General features: G+C 41.1%; 2 protein-coding genes across 3 annotated transcripts in view; both read left to right on the forward strand.

The window, feature by feature from the left end:
• Positions 1 to 18,921, forward strand: part of CTNND2 (catenin delta 2) — a gene marked incomplete at its 5' end in the record, with an annotated part of 778,908 nt that overhangs the window by 84,721 nt on the left and 675,266 nt on the right. The window lies entirely within an intron of this gene.
• Positions 12,814 to 14,493, forward strand: LOC308433622 (coilin-like; the record flags this gene model as incomplete). The annotated part of the gene is made up of 1 exon (XM_080933727.1): positions 12,814 to 14,493. The coding sequence occupies one exon, from the start codon at positions 12,814 to 12,816 to the stop codon at positions 14,491 to 14,493; it is 1,680 nt and encodes a 559-aa protein (XP_080789853.1).

Below are 18,921 nucleotides of genomic sequence, written 5' to 3' on the forward strand. Positions count from 1 at the left end.
GGATGTAAGACTCAGTTTGAGGTGAGACTGTTCAGGATTCCAAAGCTCTGAAACTCTTAGGAGGAGGTGCTATTGTTTTGCTTTTAAAAAGAGCTGTCTTTGTGTAATTATCTCAACTTGCTCCATTTTTATTAATCGTTGTTTCACATATTGAAGAGCTCAATGAAAGCATCAATGTAAAAGTTTCGTCAATGGGATGAAAGTACAACCTGGTCCCCACTGCCACTTCTTATCCAGTCATGGGATGGGACACACTGAATATCTCATGAGTGGATGAATCTGTTAGAAGTTTTTGGTGGGTCTGTGTCTCTTTAGTACTTGTGCTAACTGGCTCGGAGGCTTACAGACACCCTTCTTAGGTGTTACATGATTCTGTGGTCACTATACTGAGTACAGTGCATTGTATGCAGAAAAAAATCTCCCAGCATTTATGCCATGAAGCACTTTAAATCACATGTGATTCCTGTTCGTCAGCACCCTGGCATCTTTCATCCACAGTTTACTAAAAGTACTCTTGCCTCTGACTTAGCGGAAAATCATCCCAATAAGGGCAGAAAAACTAACAATGCAGCTTCCTCTGTGAAGACTCACTTTCCATCCAAGAAATACTTACTCAGTGTCTGTGATGGGGCAGCATTTACCCATGTTCTAACTTTATCATTGCCCTGACCCACTTGCTTGACATTGCCATTCAGAGTTTGAAAAAAAATAACACTGTACATGGGACTAAGAAGAATTCCTTCAGCCTATGTAGCCCGACATAGTCACTCTTGGAAATCCATAGTTCTGAAATGGTGAGCTTTAATCTGCTAGCCGGAGCCATGTTGGAATCATTTTACAAGAGGTGACTGTAAGAAAGTGCTTGGTTTTTTATTTTGTTTTTGTCATAGTTGGAATCTAAGCACTATTGCATGTGTATTGCACAAGAGAATAAAGCAAAGGATGATGTCAAACTCTCATCCTTTAGAAGCTGATGACCTGTCTGGCCCAGATATGGTACCTGTTATCCTTTATACTGTCTGCACGCTATCTCATTATCTACACAGATATCATTAGACCCCGTGAAACATCATTTCCAATCCTTTAGTCAAGGGAATATCCAGACAGAGAAAGGTGGGTATTCCAGAATTATAGAACAAATGTGTAATATAATCCATTAAATCCTTCAATATATATACATGTTGTCCCAGAGAAAATAAGTGCATGGAATATAAAGCAATAAAATTAAAGATGCAGTAGAAGTGTTAACAGAAGCCATGGGATATAACTAAGTATTTGAAATTAACCTCATATTTTCAAGACGGCATGACAGAATAAATTTGGAGATCAAATAGTCTATGACACTGTGACACAAAGTAATAAACAGAGTAACCAGTAAGTAACTAGAACCTTCACTGTCACATAGAGAAAGGAGAAAAATAGTAAGTAAAATGGCATCCAATGAAAATGGTGCAGAATTTCAATAGTAATTAAATATAGATAGGAAAAATTAAAGCAGAAAACCACATAGATGACAGATGATTGGCATCCTCAGGGAAGAACCGAAATCTGACAGCTGTGCTATTTTTCAAAAGTGAGGATTGAAATAGCCACATTCATACATACACAGAAGAAGGAGAAGCTGCGCTTCCAGTTAAAACAATACAAAGCGAATCACTGTTCAGGTTTAAAATGGAATATCAATTATTATAAAATATTGATCAGAAAAGGGATAATATGCAAATAAACTATTGTTAGTTTTTATGTAAAATGGCCAGTATGACATAATATATGTAAACATCAAAGCATGAAATTTGTATATCACTAAATATATACGTATATCAGTAATAACATATCAGTTATGTTTTCTCTTGTTGTGCCAAGACAAATTGATGTGGTGAGTGAGAACATTTCTTCAGTGACTCTCTCTCTAATATGTTAAATGCACTCCTATTCTTGAATGGAAGACAGACTTGTTGCTGTGGAGATACATGAATTGTGAATATCTGTGAGTCAGGCAATTTTATAAGGATGCAATTCATCAACTAAGAAGTAGGGGATCAGATACACGACTTGAAAAGTCCAAGGTTTTTCTCAGTACTACCTCAAGATGTTAATGCTTGTCAGTAATTCATAGTCATGAGGTGAATATTCTGTTCACACCCAAAGGGACTTGTTAGTAGCTCAAGACAAAGTACAGCATAGGGTTCTTTCCCATACTCTCTTTAAGTGTGCTTTGATGACTCAGTTGAGGTATTCATGCTTTATAGAGACTGGTTGCTCACTGTAACCATGGAAATATGAAGTAATTGTGAGTGAACCCAGCTACAATCAATTATACATGTGGCCTATAAAAAATTCACATAGTAAGTGTTGTTTCTTTATTTGGTAGTACTTGGGGCACAACCTGTAACATTTGCCCTTGGGCTTAACTGTGCTGTGTGTGTATTGTGTGCTTTGAAATCAAGGGAGAGCCCTGCACTCATTTGCTGTCTGTGTGTCATGTGCTTGGAAACTGAGGTGGACTACTGCACTTGTGTGTGATTCCTGAACAGCAGAGTGAGGCGAATCCCTCTCCTAGCCCAGCCAACTACTAGACTCCTTGGTTCTTGCTAACTTGTGTCTCCCAGCCTACTTTTGATTGATACTGTAACTACCTACTGAAATTGTTAGCAAATAATTCCCACTAATAATAATGATTAGAATCTTAAGTACATCTGTTTAAGAAAGTGCTTCAAAATGAAGTTCATGTGTGTTTAAAGTTTAAACATACAAATTATATTGCAACTGAGCCTGTGTTTTGGAGGAACCATTGGTTGTCTCCTACTGAAGTAATCACCATGACATGAATGATGGTAATTCTTGTAGTGTGCATGGTGCTAAGTTCCTGGGGGAAAATGATGAAGATTAAATGCATGAAGACAAGCTTACACTTGGCTTTGAATGCTCTTGTTAGTCTTTGGTGAGAAAGTTAGCTTTTAGTTGTTTAATGTATTTCTTTAAAATACTTGTTTAGAAGTTTGGATTAACATCTTGTGAAAATAAAATCTAAAAAGTAAATGTATCAGGTGTTTGTTTAGACATTTATGTCATGAATTTTTCTCTTTCACACATAAGCATACCTACTCAGTACTTACCATAAGAGTAATATAAAACATCCATACCTTCTCAATAGTTACAAGAGTAATATACTAAAATGATTTGCAGAGCCATAAGATAGCTTATAAAATGCCGTAAATAGTAGGGCGATCTTTTAAAATACTTTCTCTCTTCACTTCTCATCAGAGTGTCAAAATCTTTTTTTTTTTTAATTTTAGGGAAGTTTCAGAGTCATGCATAACATGTTACAAGCTGTTCATCATCATCTAGTACCAAGGGACCACTGAGAAACTGCTGGATTTCACTGAAAACAGAACAAAACAAGACAAACTTGACTGTTTACATTTGTTCTCCATTTCAAGAACTCAGTTCCTTAAAATCAGACACATTAGGGGACTGCAGAGGTGAATCAGTGCTTAAGGGCCTCACTGGTCTGTCAGAGGACCTGAGTTTAGTTCCCCCTGTTAATCACTGCATGTTACCCCACTTCGGAGGGATCTCATACTGTCTTGCCTTCTCAGGGTCCTGAATTCACATGGTGCACATAAACTTATGTAAGCACACACATATCAATATGCATAAATAAATACATGAAAATCTTTAAAATCATATACATTAAAATACCACTTTTTTCTCAGTGAAACCAATTATTTAAACCTATTTCTATGCCATTTAAATGTGCACATGGAGCTTTTTTTAAACCTGCATTTATTAGAGATAATTTAGTTAGTCTATTTATTTAAAGTGTATTGTTCAATGAAAATGCAGAAATATAAACACAGCTTATTTTTAATTGTCTGTTTGAGGATAATACATTTCATAATCCATACGACCTGTTAATTATCTCTTCAGATTCCTTTGTTATTTAAATTTCAAATGAATGCTTAATGTGTTAAGAATTTACAAATAAGCAAATAGAGATTAATAGGGGTTAACGGACTCAAAGATAGGTCTAGAAGTGAGACAAAATATTGAAGAACCAGGCGTCAGCCTCGGCTACTTCGCATTTGGAGAGAGCCTTCATACTCTGAGAGAGCCTTCACACCCGTGACATTAAATCCAAGACCACCTGTCACGTAAATTGTAAAAGACAACCACTTTCTGTGAATCACATTGTTTGGCCGACTCACTAAAATGTTTAACGCCCAATTAATGCAAAACTTTAGTGCAAATTATTTTATTTATTTTTACACTCAAGACTGGTGGACATTAGGGATACAGCTGAATTCACAGCACCTAAAACGACGTCCTGAACAATACAATCACACAAATTTTGTTTAAAAATTGAGTGACCTGATGCGTTCTTTCCCTGAAGAGTACCGTGTTTCTTTCTTTCAAATTTCATAAGGATGTGGTGAGGAGGAGATCTTGGCATAGAGGGAAATATGATATTAATAAGAATGAACACAGTGGTGTTTGAAAGGGGATATTATTGCATTAATTTTCCGTGGGGTGATAACATGAATTATTGGATCAAGCCTACCAATCATTACTGCAAGGGTTTGAACCATTGTGAATACACGGGGTCTTCCAAGTGGAGAAGGAAACCAGAGCAAATAGGGAAAACCTACGCCATAGGATGCCAGAGTTGTGTTTCACAACCCATCAGTCACATGTTTATTGGAGCACAGGTGGAGTAAAGTCGAGTTTGGTCAATGGCTGCTCTTGACGGTTCTTTCTATGGACTGAAAGTTCTCATTGTTCATTTCTGTTAAAAAGTGCTCCTCATGGACAAAGATGCTTACGTAAGCTTTCAATATTTAAATGAATTCTAAGTCCTTAATATCCCAAACAAAGATTAATCTACAGACAACAAAGAAATCCCAAGAGAGAACAGCAAAGGCACACAGCAAGACTCTGGCCAGTCCCCATTGATCTGAGGCTGCTCTGATCGCTGACAGGGTGTAACATGTGTACCCATGGTTCGGCACCTAATTACATAGTGTCTTGCTCAGTAACAATCTGATTGTTTTGTAAGATTAGCCCAGTTGCTAAATTTTTAACAAACCAAATAATAAAATATGGATATCCGTAAGGCTTGAGAACTTTGCTTGCCACGTTCTCATCCCTGGGAAAGACAATAACAGGAGAAGCTGACTTGTGAATAATGGATGATAGTTTTATTGTTTGGAGCCATTCAGAATAAATGTTACCTGCTGTATGATTGGCATACAGTGGATGGATGAGCAGGTTTCCTCCGGGCCAGCAAGGAAACAGAGAACATGAAGACACGCGTGGTACCCTATAATAATTCTTGGTGGTAAATTAAAAATAACTATGCCATGAGCATAGGGGTTCAGTTGGTCTGTTTCTGGAAAATATCCTCATGATAAAGAGTCTACGAATAAGCCTATTAGAAGTGAACATTTACAGGGAATTGTTCCTATGGGCATATGAATTCTATAGTACGGGCCTGTCCATTAAACACAGTCCAGGTTTATTGGGGTGTTCTTTCATAACGTGATGACCAGGGTCGCTTACAGCAATAGTTTTCCTACTGTTCTAGAGGCCAGATGTTTAAGGTCAAGGTGTCAGCAGGGCTGGGCTTTTCTGAAGCTCCTTGGGGGTCTGAATCAGGCCCGGGTGTTAGGTTTCCAGTCTGATGGAAAACCAGACATTTAAAGCTGTGGTGCCTAGCTCCAAGGCTCAGATGGCCTTCTGTCTTCAACAGCTGTATATGATTGGGAGTCCACAGTACTCCAGTGTGAATCTCTTAAGTGATTACATCTATAAAAAAAAACATCCCTTTCAAATACAAGCACATCCTGTTTAATTGGGGGGTTAGAATGTTAATACAGGAATGAGATCAGTTTAACATAACCAGTGGCGTATGGGAAACTAAGACAGAAGTCGGGGATGAGTGAGGCTTGTTAGAAGGAGCAACTAGAAGAGTGGGTAAAATACATACTAGAAAGAGAAAACTAGGAAGATCAGATCGGAGGTCATCAGAGGCTGGGTTTGAAGGGTCCATATGAAGTGCGTTATATTTCTACTGTGCACCAGAATATCACAGGCCCACCAAATGATGAACCCTAAAACATATATTTAATTTAAAACTCCATCAATACCTCAATATCTCTCTGTGGGAAAAATGACAGAAGTCATTTCAGTGCCCTACAGTATTTATAACTTGTGGTGACATGCGTCACTAATAAAACATGGTGCACAGTTCTTGTTCAGCAAATTTAGCTTTCTATTCCTTCACAAATATAGCTTACATATTTATCCATGGGTTGCTTTACCATGTCAAGCCTTTTTGGCACGATTTTGTTGGCCGTGAATGGGGTCTGGCAGAAGAGCTTCCCTTAGGGGATGAGGAAATGCAAGGAGAATGGAAGCCTTGTAAGCCGTTAGAATATTCTTCTTTCAACAGGACATTGCTGTTTTATTGGTGAAAGTAACCATGGAATTTGATAATTAAAAGAGAGAAAAAGCAAAATTCTAGGCAACAAGAAGGGAGAATTTCTAAAAGCTCTGTCAAGCATGAATGCTATCTTAAACACGCAATTCACTGGCCTTGATGTTTTCTCTTAGACCCCTGCTATAATTGTATTTGAATATCTGCAAGTTTTCACGCCCACACAAAAGGATGTAGGAAAAAGGGGTGTTCAAGACTTTTCCCGTCTCTTATGCTAGGAGACCCTGAGATCACTCCGCCAGTGTCCTCTTGTTTTATTGGTACCTTTGAATTACTTGAAAATCAAAAAATCAATAGAACCGTGGGAAATAATTTTCATAGTTAAAATTTGGGCTACAGTGATTATTAGTGATGAATTTCAATAGACGTATTCAGACTTCTAAAATATGTGTGTGAATATATTTTAGAGAAAATGGGATCCCGGTGTGTAAATCAGCATCGCCTAACAGTTTGTAAGTGTAGAACATTGCCTTCATTATTATCAGTTCTTCCTGACTATGTAATTAGAGCATTGAGTTTGGCAGGAGTTCCCTCATTTAAATTGATTATCATCTGAGAATAAAAACTTCGGGACTGCATGGTCTAGTGAATAGAAAGGAGAATTGATGGGGAGAAATTCTGGTTTCATTCCCAGATTTAGAATAGCTCCATCATATGACTTGGACAGCAAGTCAATTAATTCTATTTGTGGAGTGTTAAACGCAGCTACCCCCTTCCTTGGCAAGTCATCTACATCGCTGATCCTGTTCCCTTTGCTTGCCCAGGGAATCTGATCAGTACACACCAGTCGACTTTCCCCTACTCATCAATCAGAAAATGGGGAGGGACAAATAAAACTCCGAAGGACAAGTGCAGTGCTTTCCAGGAGTAATTTTGGATTTCAGCATTCAGCATTGTGGGTACAGCGGGCAGAGAGGAAGTTTAAGTTCCCGTGGTCATGATGTGCTTTCTGGAACAACTTTCACTGGGCCTTACGGACCATGGAGTTGGGTTCTAAGGCGCCATTTTCCAGATACATTAACGAACCTGTTTAGCAGTTAGAAACAAAAGCACTGCCCCGGGAACGGAAGACTCTCTGCTTCAACGCTAGCACCACAGCACACTTTGGCATCGTGCCTCAAGTGGACAGGCTTTCTTCCGCCTTCCGTCGATTGCTCTACATTTACGCTGGCTTGCGCGCAGCTCAGAACATGCCCCTGTTTTCATCCCAGACGGGGCATCATTTGACTCCGAATCAACGTTTGCTTGTTGCTGGTGGCGGACCATCTGGCTCTTTGTTTACGTCACTGACACTGTGAATCTCTGTGCCCTCTCCTGCTTCTGAGTCAAGGTGCCACCTTCCGAACAGCTCCCTGAACAAGCAAACCAATGGGCATTTCAGAATGACGAAGTGACTTACCTCTTGGGTCTGGGTACTGGCAGAGCAGTGAGACATCGAGGGACTGTAAAAGAGGATTCCTGAGCGCCGTTCCCTGACCCTAGCTTTCCTATAATGAGGAGATGAACCTGCACAGACTCTTCCTCTGGCATCAATGTACCACTGTCCTTTGAACGCTTTCACCATGCTGGATGAGGTCTTGTTAATCCACAGTGATCCCATTTTTATCTAGTGGCATCTGCAAACATCCTATTTCCAAATACTTTTATATTTATGGATCCTGTGGAGTTAGGCAGACCCTCTTCTTCTTGGGGAGATGAAGGTCCACTCTGTATCCTTGCCCTCCTACGTTGTTAATCTTACCATATAATTTTTCCTACTATCTCCATCCGGGTCATGGCTCCGGTATTTTCTCATAAGAATACTAATAGCCTTTCTTATATGAATTTTTTGTAACTGAATGAAACATGTTCACTCCATAATAATAATAATAATAATAATAATAATGATAATAATTATAATAATAATAATAATAATAAGTGCCATGGATCAAAGGAATAAGAGGAAGTCTGTGAAAAAGAACAGTGGGAATAATTCCCAAGGAAATGTTGATAGACTTGGGGCTTTTTTTGCGTGAACAAGTTACCAGTGCATTCTGATAACTAACCAGTGCTGAGTTGAGAACAGCTCTTTCTGCGGTAACTATTCAGAAGAAGGAGCGTGGTGTACCAGGCCCACAGCCCCACTGACTTGGGAAGCTGATGCCAGCACGGTAGAAATCCAAGGCCTGTCTAGGCTCTAGAATAACCTCAAACATAACTTAGTCAAATTTTAGAGGCTTGTCTGAAAATAAAAATATGTAGAAATAGGCATGGGTGCAGTTCATTGGTAGACTACCTCGCATACGAGGGTCTGTCCCTAGGTTCAGGAAAAGAGAAGTACGAAAGAAAGCCTTACCCAGAGAGCTTAGGATTGGAATTATCAGTTTACTCTCCCCCGTCACTTAAATTGTTGTGTCACAGTTCACTTCAGATTGTGTGGGAATTGAAGACCTCTGCAGGGTCCCCAGCATCTTTATTGTAGGCTTCAATGGTTGTGTTAGAAAAGAGTGACCTCAGAGCTGAATGTATTATATCTCCCAATCGAGCATTTGTTTCATGCCAAGACAAAAACTGACAGAGAAACAAACATCTGTGTTCCATTCATCAAGAAAAACTATGACATCATTATTTACAGAAACACTATGAACTTTCCTGAGCCAGCACAGCTGTATGGAGATGAGCAGAGATACCCACTTCACAGGCAAAAACATGAACAAAAGCTCAGTTCATACAGTAGCCGGCCTGGTCAGAACTCAACCGAGGGTTCACACTTAGTCTGTATATCAAGAGCATCATCACTCACCCCGAGGCATATGGACTAGAACAAACTAGAATGCTCTCCTGATGATCACTCATAAGCACGGACAGCACTAAGTAACTGGATGAAACAGAGATTATGGGGGATGGCAGTTAGGAATGACAAGCCAACGAAATGATAAATCAAGTTGAGTGAGCCAAGAAATACTGCCTTTGAGAACTTCATTTTTATTACTATTTTTAAAATGCAAGACTCTACTGAGTGGAGAATAAATAGTAAATGGAACTGGAGATCAGTCTCTGTGTTCATCAGCAGAACAACACTCAGAACAAGGTTTGAAACTAACCAGAAAATTGAGTTGGATTTCAGAAAGGCAAAGATGGCTCAATTCTAGAAAACGAATGTATTAAACTTAGTAGGTTAATAGTTGCTGGAAGGCCAAGGTTTATTTTTATCCCATGTTATATGAAAATATATTTGAGAAACTTGAAATAATTATGGCTTAAAAACTAGTTATTTTACCAGGAAAACAGGCAGAATTATTTAAGTTGTTAAGGTAGGACTAATATAAACATTTTCAGTAGTGAGACAGTGGAAATATTTTGTTGGATTCTGGAATTATAGGCCTTACACAGTCGACTACACTGAGACTAAGACAGTAAGTAGCCAATCCTTAGCAACAGAGGAGAAAGGATGGAGAAGCGCTGGGGTGCCATTATTAAAATTTCAAATCTTGCACCCAGGAAGCCTAGAGGAATAACCCGTAGGCTCCAGGAACTAGCACATGAGTGCACTTAAATACCCAGATGAAATCCTAAAACAGAAACTCCGAGGTTTTCACATAGCTTCTGTAACTGGAAAGTATAAAATGCACCTATATTTGCAAAAAAGGAGCCAAATGAAAAGAGGCAGGTAAAATGCAGATATAATTATAAAAGAACACCCTAGGAGAACATTATAAAAGTTTATTGGAGTTTATAAAGGAAACAATAAATGGGTTATACCTGTCTTATGGATGGGAAGGCTCAGGATATGAGTCTTGTCTAAAAGAATTAACCTTAATATACAGAGGTGTTAGTCAGAGTTCCTGAGGTATCACAGGATGGCAGGAAAGAATCAGACATTAAATATTATACACCTGTGAACAAAGTCATAGCACAGAGTATGTAGGCACTGCTGATTTCCATTCACATGTTAACCTCACTAAGTCTCAAAACTGTAATGTATCTTGTCACATGCCATACACTTAAGACTAGCAGTAGACTCGTGTGAGACTTTCCTCTCTGGGAATAAAAGAAGATGTTTGTAGTCAGTGCCATTGGCACAGTGTTGGGTCATTAAGTCTTTGTGTAGAGAAGCAAGGTAGGATTGGACATTTGAGTTCATCCTGTAAACATGAAGTCTAGGTTAGATAGACCTGGAATTCAATGTTTCTCAGTTATGAAATGTCAAGTTACTGTAATTTAGCCTACGCTCCAGTTAATGGCTACTATCCCTCCCACAGCCTCTCCTGAAGGACTCAATATCCTTAGCATTGTGCTAGGTAGGAACTAAATAGATTAAATGAGATACAATATATAGGAGTATCTTTAATGTCAAGATGGGGAAAGTCTTGAGTCTTGAATAGATACATCTCTATATCTGTACATTCTATCTGCCCATCCATTTGTCTATCTGTTTGTCTGTCTTTAGCTTCAGATGTCTGTGGTTGGGTACATATATTTATGTAGCTGTATCTAAGCACATGAATTATGATATATGTATGTATTTAATTGGCTTAGTTTGAAAATCCTATAAAAATGTTTTGAAATAAAATTTTTATGAGGGAAATCTCTTGGGTTTTAAGTACTCCACAAACAGAAACCTTGATGGACAATATTTTACATATGGGCTTAGAAATCAGTCGTCTATGTACCCTGAGCGTCTGCACACTCGATTATTTTCAGTTTCAAGTAAAAATGCTTAAACATGTTGCCAACAGGAAGTACAAATGTCCCCAGCTCCCCAAAAATGTGCCTGTATTTCACGTTTCTTATTAAATTTTGAGGATAGCCATGTAATGTAAAATAGTCTCCTGAGTAGTAGTCCTTCCTAATGTAGCCTAGAATCTACATTACCAAGACATGTACATATGGAAAGGCAATACACATATCATGTCTTAATTAAGCGCTGGAAGTCTGGTGATTTATTTCTATAATAATTGCAGTAACTGTTCTTAATACTAAAAAAAAAAATAGATGCTCAGTGGGTCTACTAAGAAGCAAAAGTAAATATTCTGAGTGATTCAGGACAAGAACATTTGCTAACACGAGGAGGATCCGTCTAGTCCTGACTGGCACCCCTGGATCACAGTAAGGCTACCTGTGTGGCCTGTAACCAGTTCAGTATGTAAATCACAAGTTAGAGCTGCTAGGGCTGCTTTCCCCTTACTGGTGATTTATGTTCCTTTTTAAATACCTTCGCCAAGTCTTGGAGGCATTTAGAATGTCTTGGTTGTGTGCAGATGGTTCAGTCTCAGCCCATATCTGCATCACAGGTTTACTTACCTGTTTTTGAACTAGAGTGTTGATTAATGATCCTGTTTTAACAGTTTCTGCTGCATTCATCCCTCGGGTTGGGTAAAAATGCCATTCTTTAGATTCAGAACAATTATAGATGTTGATAAGTCCTTGTTCTTCGCTCCCATTTGACAGTCTTAGTAACCTGCCCATTGGTGAATGGCCCAGAAGTCTCATGCTTGGACCATGAGGTCATTTTCATCTATGACATCTCAGATAGCTAGGGAAGTCCAGCTCTGCAGGAAGCAGGTCATTTATGTAATGCCACTTTCTTGTGTGAGGGATTGAATGTTGTAGAAGTTAGTTATTTTATCTGTTGCTTTGATAAAGTACTCTGTCAAAAGCCATGTCAGTGGACAAGGCTTTATACTTGGTCAGAGTTGAAGGTACCACGGCAGGGGGGTGAAGGCGGCAGGAGCCTGTAAAAGCTGGTCACCTCAGTTCCACAATCAGGATGCAGAACCACTGTCACTCTGGCTGGTTCTTTTCTGTGCAGTCCTGGACACAACATTCGGAGATGAAGCTATACATGTTTGGAATGAGTATTTCCATCCTAAGTGACCTACTCAACATAGATTGTCCCGTACAGGCATGCCCAGAGGCTAAATAGTCCCTCACTGCTGTGCTTCTGGACTTGCTGCCTAAGTTATTTAAGAGTCTGACAATCGGGGCTGGAGAGATGGCTCAGAGGTTAAGAGCACTGGCTGTTCTTCAGAGGTCCTGACTTCAATTCCCAGCAACCACATGGTGACTCACAACCATCTGTAATGGGATCTGGTGCCCTCTTCTGGCCTGCGGGTGTCCATGCAGGCAGAATGCTGTATATATAATAAATAAATCTTAAGAAAAAAAAAAGGATTCTGACAGTCAACACTACCACACTTTGGTATCCCTTCCTCAGACATTTTAATTCATTTTATCTTCTTCCTGAAACGCTACTTGAATATTAAGGGGGAAATGTTGTCACTGAATATTAACAACATTAAAATGTGGTCGCCCGGCTTCCGTTGAGCACAAGCAAGATGGCAGCCTCCGAGACGGTTAGGCTACGGCTTCAGTTTGACGACCCGCCGCCGGCCACGCCACACTGCACGGTCTCCTGGCTTCTGGCTGACCTGAAGAGATGCCGAGTGGTCGGGGACCTCATCGGCCTCATCCGACAGCGCTTCGGCTTCAGTTCTGGGGTGTTCCTGGGCCTCTATCTGGAAGGGGGGCTGCTGCCCCCCGCCGAGAGCGCTCGCCTGGTGAGAGACAACGACTGCCTCCGGGTTAGGTTAGAAGGAGACCAAGGGCTCCCTGAGAATTTGATAGGAGGCAACGGTGGTGACTCCAGTGTCCCGCGTCGGAAAGCGAAGAAGCGGGCTCGTAGGTGGACGGAGGACGAGGAATCCGACCGGGGTTCCAGGAAGCACTGGAAGACGCAGGAGGACAGCAACCATCACTGGAGAGCCTTGGACCCGGAGACAAAACTCTTCCCCCATGAGACGGGGCGCACAGAGAGCAAGAGAAAAAGCAAAGTGGCAGGCAGCCCAGCCGAGGACGGCGAGGAGGAGACCAAAAAGAAGTCTTCCAAAAGAAAGGAGAAACGGGAACAGAAGAAGCAGAGCAGGGCCTCCAAGTCTTCTCCCAAACAACAGACGCCTAAAGAGGGGGGCTCGCAGAACCGCCGCTTCCCCATTGCCTCCCCCAGAAGCAGGTTTGCTAAAGCCCGGAGGAGAAGCAGCCCAGGGCTGAAAGCATCTGAGTCCTGTCCGGAGTCAGTCAGCGACAGCCACTTCGGTGTCGTGATGCAGGGGCTCACCTTATCAGAGAAACTGTCAGCTGAGCTGTTGAAAGAAGGACCTGCTACAAGAACTGCAGCCGCCAGCAGACAGGCCTCGAAGCCTGGCCTTACCTTCAGCTCCGGCAAGGGCAAGGCCTCCAGAGCCTCATCCCCCAGCTCAGACTCCAGTTCAGAGGCGGAAGACCAGTTCCCGGTGTCCAAGAGCACGCTCGAGGGAGCATCTGACTTCTTAAACACAACAGGCCTCTTTGCTGGGCAAGGGTATTCTGGTCCAGGGCTGTCACTGGAGACGTCAGGTTTTAGGGGATGGAAGTCTTCTGACTCAAGCAGAGGCAGAGAAGCTCTTGGTCCTCCCAGTGCACCTGTCCCCACCAGTTTGGGAAGAATATTGGGGCGAGTAGAGGACTTCTTGTTTGGGAAGAGACTGAGGAGCCAGGATGTTCAGGACCAAGGGCAAGGGTTAGAGCAAGCAGCCTCCTGCATCTTAGAGAGAAGCTCCGAGAGCCAGAAGCAGAGACAGTTAAATGCTAGTCTAACAAACTCATCATCCATGGTGATCCAGAACCCAGCAGAGAACCCCAAGGAGGACTATAGTCTCTTACCACCGTTGGCAGCTGCCCCTCAAGTCGGAGAAAAGGTTGCATTTCAGATTTTGGATCACACATCTGACTACTACTCCCCTGATGTCACTGACTTCAAGGAAAGAAAACTACTAAGCCACGATCCAGAGACCCAGCAAGTGGCTATAGGCGTCCTCTCCTCCTTACCAGCTTTGAAAGAGCCGGAGACGTTTGATTTGGTCTATCACAATGAAAAGGGAAAGGAGGTGGTGGAGTACGCTGTGACACAGGGGAAGAGGTTCACTGTGCTCTGGAGAGAGTTCATCGATCCAAGACTGATGCTTGACTCTCAAGACTGATGATTAGCATCTCAAGTAAATAACTGTCTGTGTATAACCTCTGACCTCGGCGCTGCCTGGAGTTTGTAATCACACCGTTTTTGACCGTGGTTGTAGCCTGAAGTTTTTCAAAAGAAGACTAAATGTTGTTTAGACGTTTTTGGGATCTTCACGTTTAGAGTAACAAAGTTGTTAAGTTTGTAGACCCTTATTTCCTTCGGGCTACATTCAGTAGCCTATGTGAAAAACTGGGCGCAGACCAGCATGGCAGTGGGCTTGCCCCCTTCACACCTGTTTGGCCTCCCAGTAGCGATCGTCAGTCGGAGTTTACAGTACCACACGCAAGAATGTGCTGTGCATCTTGTTTTGGAAGTCACATTTTTTAAAATACTAAAGCATGTTTCTTGACTTAATTTTTAGCACGTGAGCTGTTCTGTTAAGCATAGAGCATCTCGCGCATTTGTTCCACACGTTTTACACTTGCTAGCCCCAGCGTTAGTGAAGTTGGATTTGTCAGGGGTGAGGAGTTGGCGCCCTTTCACGTTTTCCAGCTGTGAAATGCAGGACCCTTAGGATCCCGTGCAGACCGCGATGTGGGGGGGGGGGGGCATCCTTGTTGTATTATCTGGAGCTGCCCTCCCATTGCCCGAAGGCTGGCCTTGAGCCTCAGACCAGGCTGCGACAAGTAACCTTGTCGCATATTGCCAGACACTTGGCTTCTCATACTGAAGTGAGGATCTGAAACAGAAATTTCCTTTGCTCTTATGATTCAACATAAAGCTAAAGGCTGAATATAAACTGCAAATTTCTTTTAACAAAAACTCAGATCCTGCCTTCAACCTTGCAAATTTTAAATAAAATCTTATCAAACTCAAAAAAAATGTCATTGCCTTGAAAACAGCTAAATCTGAAGGAAAGGGGTCCTGAGGAGGATTTACCCTGCCTTTTTTTTTTTCTTTTCTTTTATCTGATTTTCTTTTTCCCTTTTAAAAATAGATGTCAGTGGATTTTGACCAAAATAAGTTCTGGAATAGTTAGAGTTTTCCTTTCCCCTGCCTAGTGTCAGAGCCTTTTCTGTAACTGCCGTGCTCCCGCGCTTTTAATGTTAGAGAAGAACTCAAATATCAGCATCAATTAATTTTTCCAACATTTCTTTGAAAAACCAATGGCACTTAGCTTTCTGGGTTGGGTACTGAGGGATTTAAGGTGTAATGCTTTATTTATAACCACCTCAATGATTTATCTGACATAAAACTATCGTAGGAAGCCGCCTTGCTTTAGAGAGTGTTAATAAATCAATAGATTCCTGAAAGAAATCTCCATGAACTATGTAAATTGAAGAATTCCCTTCTGAGAGGGCCGTCTTCCACTTTGCATTTCTAAAATGGAATCATGGCAGATACAGTAACTGTGCCATGATTACTGTGAGAGAGAAAGAAACCATCTCCTGATCTTCCAGAGAGGCTTGGGTAAGCTAAGCTGTGTCTGTGGACAGAGTAGGCTGGCCATGTATCCACAGCTCAGCCTAGGTGCTAGCCCATCATAAACATTACACACACACACACACACACACACACACACACACACACACACACACACCAGGAGGGAGGAGACAGGGTTGGGGGGAGAGAACTATATATAATCACCCTATAATTACTCAACAATGTCCCCATGAAACATCACAGGGTAAGAGAAATCCAAAGGCCAAGAATGGGTTTCCTCTGAGTTGTTGACCCATGTGGTCTCCTAGTTGTCAGTGTTATTTGTCACTCTCCAGAACATCACAGTGAGACCCTTTTGCCTAAGACATCATGTCCCTGAATCATAAAATACAACTATTAATCTAGCATTGCCAGAAGCTTCATTCCTACTGGCCACATTTCCTAGTGCCAGAAGGGGCGAGCCTCTGGAAGAGAAAAGTAATCATGAAACATACTCAGCTGTGAACCCTGCGAATTTCGGCAATGACTGTCTGAAAAGACATCCTCACTTGAGCAGTAGTGGCCTGGACGTCGTGGGGGTAATTAACCACTCTGTCTACAAGATGACACTCAGACCTGTCATCATTGCTAACTAGTACAAGACCAGGGCATGGCTTTACTCAAGCTGTCCGAGTTCTCACATTGTTCTTTATTATTCCTGTGATAAAGATCTGGAACTAAATTAACTTGGAAAGTGTACTGGCTGGTTTTATGTGTCAACTTCACAGAAGCTGCAGCTATCACAGAGAAAGGAGCCTCTCTGAGGAAATGTCTCCATGAGATCCAGCTGTAAGGCATTTTTTTCAACTAGTGATCAAGCAGGAAGGTCCCAACCCATTCTGAGCAAACTGAGCAAGCGCGGAGGAAGCAAGCCAGTAAGCAACATCCCTCCATGGCCTCTGTATCAGCTCCTGCTTCCTGGCCTGCTTGAATTCCAGTCCTGTTGCAGTAAATTTTAAAGGGACTGCGTAACTTTTTATCCCACACTTTGCCGGCTCCCTGGCACTGCTGGTATCTCTAACCTGGTGGCCTTACGTAGCTTCCATGCATTTTGACACAGTTCATTCTACTACCCCTGTTGTTTCTGTCCCAGGTGGATACAACTGCCCCAACATGTTCTTTTCCTCCACGGCCCAGTACAAACACGACTACACAGCTCTGCAGCTTATCAAACAAGTTTATATATTAAATTCCCAATCCACAAACCCTTCACACAATAAGCTCACAACTAATGGACAAAGACATAAACCACCCTTGTGTATAAGATAAAAAGACCCATAGAAACCCGTAGGAATAATAACCTCCTCATCAAGGTAGAGATGCGCCGAGAGAAACATACACATCTGCCTCCATCTTCATTCCTCCCAGAATCTCCTCTCTCTCCTCTTCCGTTTCCTAGCCTTTTCCCTGCCTACCTCTCCACTGTCCAATCCTGTATCACCTTAACATCAACCTACCTAGTTCTGACTTTCTTTGGTGATGAACAGCAATGTGGAAGTGTAAGCTGAATAAACCCTTTACACACCAACTTGCTTTTTGGTCATGATGTTTTGTGCAGGAATAAACACCCTGATTAAGACAGAAAGTAAGGGGTTTGTTTGGCTTACCCATCCAGATCACTGCAGTCCATCGTGAAGGGAAATGATGAAGGAACCGACTGAGATAGCACCTTCATTAGAGTGGCCTTTAGACAAGTCTGTGGGACATTTTCTTAATTGATGGTTAATGTAGGGCATTAGCAGCTCTAGACAAGGGATTATGCATCATACAAGAAGGCAAGCTCAGCAAGCAACCCATGGAGAGCAAGCCAGTAAGCAGCACCCCTCCACGGCCTCTGCTTCAGTTCCTGACTCTAGGTTCCTGTTCTGCCTTTACTTCAGGGTACACTCTAAGCTATAAGGTGAAAATAAACCATTACCTCTCTAAGTTGTTTTTGCTTATGACCAGAAGACCATTAGACAGGTATAGAAAGCAAACCTGGAAATGCTTATATCTAGATATACTTTTATCAATTAACAATCTAGACAAACCCTCCCAGATAATACACACAGCACAATCTGATCTGGGCAGTCCCTCAACTGAGACTCCCTTTTTAGGTGACTCTAGACTTTATGATGTTGACATGCAAATCTAAGTAGGACACTCAACCCAACCAATTTCTTCTGCAAGATAAATTTTAATAATTAAGAGTTTTATACTATTTAAACTGCAAGTGTAGGATCTGTCTTTTCATTTTCCTTTCCCTTACTAAAAATACGTCTGCAGCATATTTCTATTCAGCATTTTTTCTTGTTAAACTCTGTAGCATTGTTTTGATGGGCATATATTATGCAGCCAAGTCATATTTTATTCATTTTAAACTAGAACTCAAAATTTTGAATATATATATTTTAAATATATATATTTGGTCATACTGCCAAATAGCACTTAAAATGACTGTTTTGAATCTATATTAATTCCTTTACCTTGGTTATTATTATTTATGATCTTTCCATTTAAAATCTCTGAATAAGGTGCTTCCGAAGATATATCTTACAGAAAAATCACGAGCCTTCTTTATACCTCCCTGCATTGATTTTCATGCAGAAGAGCATATCTAAACATATTGGTAACCGAAGAGGAAGAGAAATTTCACAGTATCTCACTTGTCTCATTGCAAGTGACGAAGGGCTGTGCGAACTAACCTCTATGTACTAATCCTTAATGATTTTAATTTACTTTCAAGTGCAATAATATGACTAGATCCGTATTTCTTCCTCTAAACACTCACACACACCTTTGGTCTCTTTCAAACACATACACTCTTTTTTTATTAATTGCTATTTTATACATTATGTAAATATGTATCCATGCCGATTCTTAAATATAATCTGCTCAACCTATGTGTTACATGTATGTATGTCTTCAGAGCTGACCACTTGGTACTGGATAACCAATTGGTGTGCTCTTTCCTGGGTAAGCGTGTTTA

This window comes from Micromys minutus (assembly GCF_963924665.1).
Source record: "Micromys minutus genome assembly, chromosome: 20".
Classification (NCBI taxonomy): domain Eukaryota; kingdom Metazoa; phylum Chordata; class Mammalia; order Rodentia; family Muridae; genus Micromys; species Micromys minutus.